Source organism: Amphimedon queenslandica, unplaced genomic scaffold (assembly GCF_000090795.2).
Source record: "Amphimedon queenslandica unplaced genomic scaffold, v1.1 AMPQUscaffold_12747, whole genome shotgun sequence".
In the NCBI taxonomy this organism is placed as follows: domain Eukaryota; kingdom Metazoa; phylum Porifera; class Demospongiae; order Haplosclerida; family Niphatidae; genus Amphimedon; species Amphimedon queenslandica.
This window is the reverse complement of record NW_003547017.1, coordinates 19,669-23,882: the sequence shown is the minus strand read 5'-3', so window position 1 is coordinate 23,882 and position 4,214 is coordinate 19,669. Positions and strand designations below refer to the sequence as shown.

Here is a 4,214-nt window from a genome sequence, read left to right as displayed (position 1 = left end):
GTCACATAGAGTGTTTAATTTACATTCCTATTGTGTAACCATGTCTTGTTTTTATAACATACTTATTATATATTTATTTTTCTTATGTAATATTTACTTTGTTAATGGGCTACCGATGATATTGCTATTTTTTGTTTTAGTAGACAGAAAAACGTTTACATTTATCAGTTGTAGACAAAATGACAGTGTCAGGACTAGTTTTTGTGAGTGCTGTATTCTTGTTGAGTGTCAGTGAAGTTATTAGCCAATGTCCACCTTCCTCAGGTAAGACACTGGATGTGTATAATAGCAACTGTATAGGTTTTTATAGGTATCTACCTGAGGTATAATGAAAAATGTTATCCCAATGGATCATTTTTTTCAGATAACACCATCAGAGGTAAGCCATTAGAGTGTGGATTACCTGGTGCTAATCTTGATGATGGACAATGGATTGGACCTGATGGAGAAGTTCCTTGTCCTGGTAACAAGCAAAATGTTCAATGTACCCCTGGGTCCTCAGGAGCTAATCTCAGTGTTCAAATACCAAACCATCTCCAGTCATCTGATGGTGATGGCTGGTACAAGTGTTGTCTACCCACTGATTGTTCAGATTCTAACACTAGCATCATCGTTGCTAATATATTCAGTAAGAGGAGACTATAATCACTTACTGATGTAATATTTTTCATTTGTAGACTTTGCACAGATAGAATCATTTACTGTTGCTGATCTTCCTTCTGATATGACAGTATATCCTCAGGAATACAAACTGAATTGTATTAAAATTGGATTCAATCGCTATGATATTAGCATGAGCATTAATAATACTGCACTGGCTAGTTATACCAATTGTGATGACAATAATAATAACCCTTGTCCTGGTACTGATTTAAGTGGTGTTGTTGAAAACACAGTAAGATATACTGTTACTATCACATGGGATGGAATGAATGTCAGTAGTGGATCAATCAGTCAATCAACCACTGGAGATCAAATGTATCAGTGTGTAGTGCAAGTTACTGATCAAAGAACTAGAACACGTAGTTTAACTGTAACAGGTAATGCTTATAAACTCTAAAACTTAGTGTTACCAATTATTATTATTAAATTTTTCTATGTTAGTACCAGCAAATGCTCCCTCTTCTTTTACTGTGGTCAGCAAGACAGCTACCACTATCAATGTCAGTTGGACTGCACTTGATTCATCTGATGCTGATGGATATGTAGTCAATGTCACTAGTGACACAGACACTGTGCAGACAGTACAGGTGAAGGGAAGTAATACTAATGCAATCACACTGAATGGACTGAGAGAACTAACAACTTATAACATCACAGTTAGAGCATATCAGCAATTACTGGGACCTGCTAGTACAATCAAAGTACAGACCTCACCAGGTATTGCTGCTGCATTTAATGTACTTGTAACATTATTGATGCAATTCTATAGTTATTAATTCAATCAATTGGACACTAGTCTCATCCATTACACAACTCAATAGCACTCAATATCGTATCACTTGTATCACAACTACTGATATAAATCCATCAACTGATGTTTACTGGTTAGTGAATGGAGTGATGAAGAGTAACTCAATGTATACATCAATTGATGTCCTGACATACAATAACACACTACTGGTATATCCTGATCCACTGGGAGTGTCAGTCACTGTTACCTGTACAGCAATGATTGGAGGAGTCAACTACAGTCAATCTGTGACATTACATGGTATGAATAATTGATTATACTTTAATCAATATTGCTCTGTATATTTTCAGCTCCTAATGGTCCTCCAAATAATGTGAAAGGGTTTATATTAAATGCAACTAGTATTAAAGTGAACTGGACCAATTCATCAGAGGTTATTAGATATGTGATTGAGTATACTACTGAAAGTGTAACAAGGAATGTAGTATCTACAAGTAAAAATGAAATTGTACTAACAGATCTCTTACTAATGAGTACCTATACCATCAGTGTGTACTCATATATAGATCTTCCTTCAGTTAATAGTACAGTAACAGTGTTAAGATTTGATGGTGAGTTATTATCATTGAGAGAGTATAATTGATGTCTGTTCTAGTTCCTAGTCCAGTAACTAGTCTCTCAGTATCTAATGTCTCAACCACATGTATTACAGTGAACTGGACTATTCCTAGTAGTGACAATTATGTAACATACTACACCATCTCCTATACTCCATCTTGTCCCCAGTTATCATCAGTGAATGAGACAGTTTCTGTTGTTCCTCATCAGTCCACTACAACATACAGTTATACATTAATAGGTCTGTACAGTGGTATGAACTATACCATCACAGTGAGAGCTGGTAATGTATTAGGAGGATCTGATCCTAGCTCAATTAAAAAAGATACAATGCCAACAGGTTTGGTACAATCTTCAACTATTATGTAATGTTATATTTATAGCTCCTACTGGTGTATCTACTTCTTTGTCTTTATTACAACCAATTAATAATCTCACTTGGAATGAGGTCAATTGTTCTAAACATGATGGTCTAATCACAGGCTATACAGTGATGATCAGTAACAGCAGTATCACATACAACCTCACCAGTACTGAGAGATATATCATATTGAATGATCTAGCATTTGGTACTAAGTATAATATTAGTGTAGCTGCTGTAAACTCTGCTGGAAGAGGTCCTTTCAGTGATCCTATAATTGTAGAGATTGGAATGGGTATGCATGTTTTAAATTATTTTGTGAGAATCTGTTTCTTTATTTAGTACCTAGCCCAGTTGGTTCAGTATCCAGTATCGTGGACACTACATGGGCTGTTATCTCATGGAGTAAACCTATTTATATTCCATCAGACTATCCCATCATCACATATGAGATAGGATATCATGCCTTAGAGTCTGGTAACTGTTCAATGGCATATGATGATGACATTACTCCTGAAATACTGAATCTATCTAATGTATCTAGTAACGATACTTTTACTATCATCACTGGTCTGAATAGTAATACCTGTTACATTTTTGGTATACGTGCATATTCTGATAATGGATACGGGGCATGGACAGTTATAACTAATGAGACTCTAGAACTACTAACAGAATCATCATCTATGCTAATATCACCTTTATCCATGATAAAACCATCATCTATACTAATATCACCATCATCTGCACAAATATCATTATTTACAATAGCATCATCGTCATCCACAAAACAGTTATTTTCTACAGTAATATCACCATCATCTACTCTAAAGTCTTTATCATCATCAGTAATACAAACATCAGGTATGAGTATAGTCCCCATAATTCATAAACCTCACTTATTTTTAAAACAGTGGCTGCTACTATGAAGCCTGAAAGTAAGTCTTTTATTTTGTATGAAGATTTATACAATAATTATGATTACAGATACTTCATTCATTGTTACTGTTGGAGGCTCAGGGATTGCTGTAATAATGATAGCACTATTGATAGTGTTGATTGTTATAATTATAGCTTTCATAAAGTAAAATCTATGACTGTCAAAATTATTCATTATTAGTTTTTTAACAGAAGAAAGAAGTCACTGAAAATTAGCAAATACAATGTTAACATAGCTATGTCAGAAATACAAGGTGGTTATGATGTATCATTAAAACTATTACTAATTATTATAGATAATGAGAGCCTAACCAAGAATGATGAAGACAAATATTGTGAAATAAATAAAGAAGAGTCAAGTAGAGATCAATGGAATGAATAATTTTGATTATAATTTTAGATTATGCAGCAATACAAGAAGCACCAATTCCATCTGTTTATGAACCAACATACACTGACATAGAGACTGCTCTTCTGTCTGGTTGTAATTTTGATCCACAGATTCCTCTCACTCTACCTATATCACTGGAGGATCTGAATACACATGTAACCAGTTGTCATAGCAATGGATTTGAAAGCCAATACACAGTAAATAATTCATACTTGTACATTATTACTGATGATTATAATAGAGCCTCAAGAGTGGAGAGGAAAAGCCATGTACTGTTGGATACAGTGAGGAGAACAGCCCTTTTAACAGATTTAAAAATATCACAGTTTGTATGCAAATGTATAGTTAATAGTAATGTGATTACTTTATTATCAGATGATGATAATAGGATAATACTGGCTACTAATCCTAACTTGGATATGTGCCAAAGAGAATACATTAATGCTAGCTACGTTGATGTAAGTTTAATATTTTACTGAATTATTTTAATC

At 34.0% G+C, this 4,214-nt stretch overlaps 1 protein-coding gene across 1 annotated transcript in view; it reads left to right on the top strand.

Annotated features, from left to right (window-relative positions):
- LOC109586908 (receptor-type tyrosine-protein phosphatase T-like) overlaps positions 1–4,202 on the top strand; it is a 7,311-nt gene extending 3,109 nt beyond the window's left edge. The window contains exons 4-10 of the mRNA XM_020003136.1: positions 3,308–3,331; positions 3,381–3,477; positions 3,525–3,586; positions 3,629–3,691; positions 3,733–3,920; positions 3,965–4,052; positions 4,099–4,202. Of these exons, the coding sequence (XP_019858695.1) occupies positions 3,308–3,331; positions 3,381–3,477; positions 3,525–3,586; positions 3,629–3,691; positions 3,733–3,920; positions 3,965–4,052; positions 4,099–4,202 (626 nt within the window). The remainder of the gene's footprint in view (positions 1–3,307; positions 3,332–3,380; positions 3,478–3,524; positions 3,587–3,628; positions 3,692–3,732; positions 3,921–3,964; positions 4,053–4,098) is intronic.
- Positions 4,203–4,214: the final 12 nt, after the last annotated feature.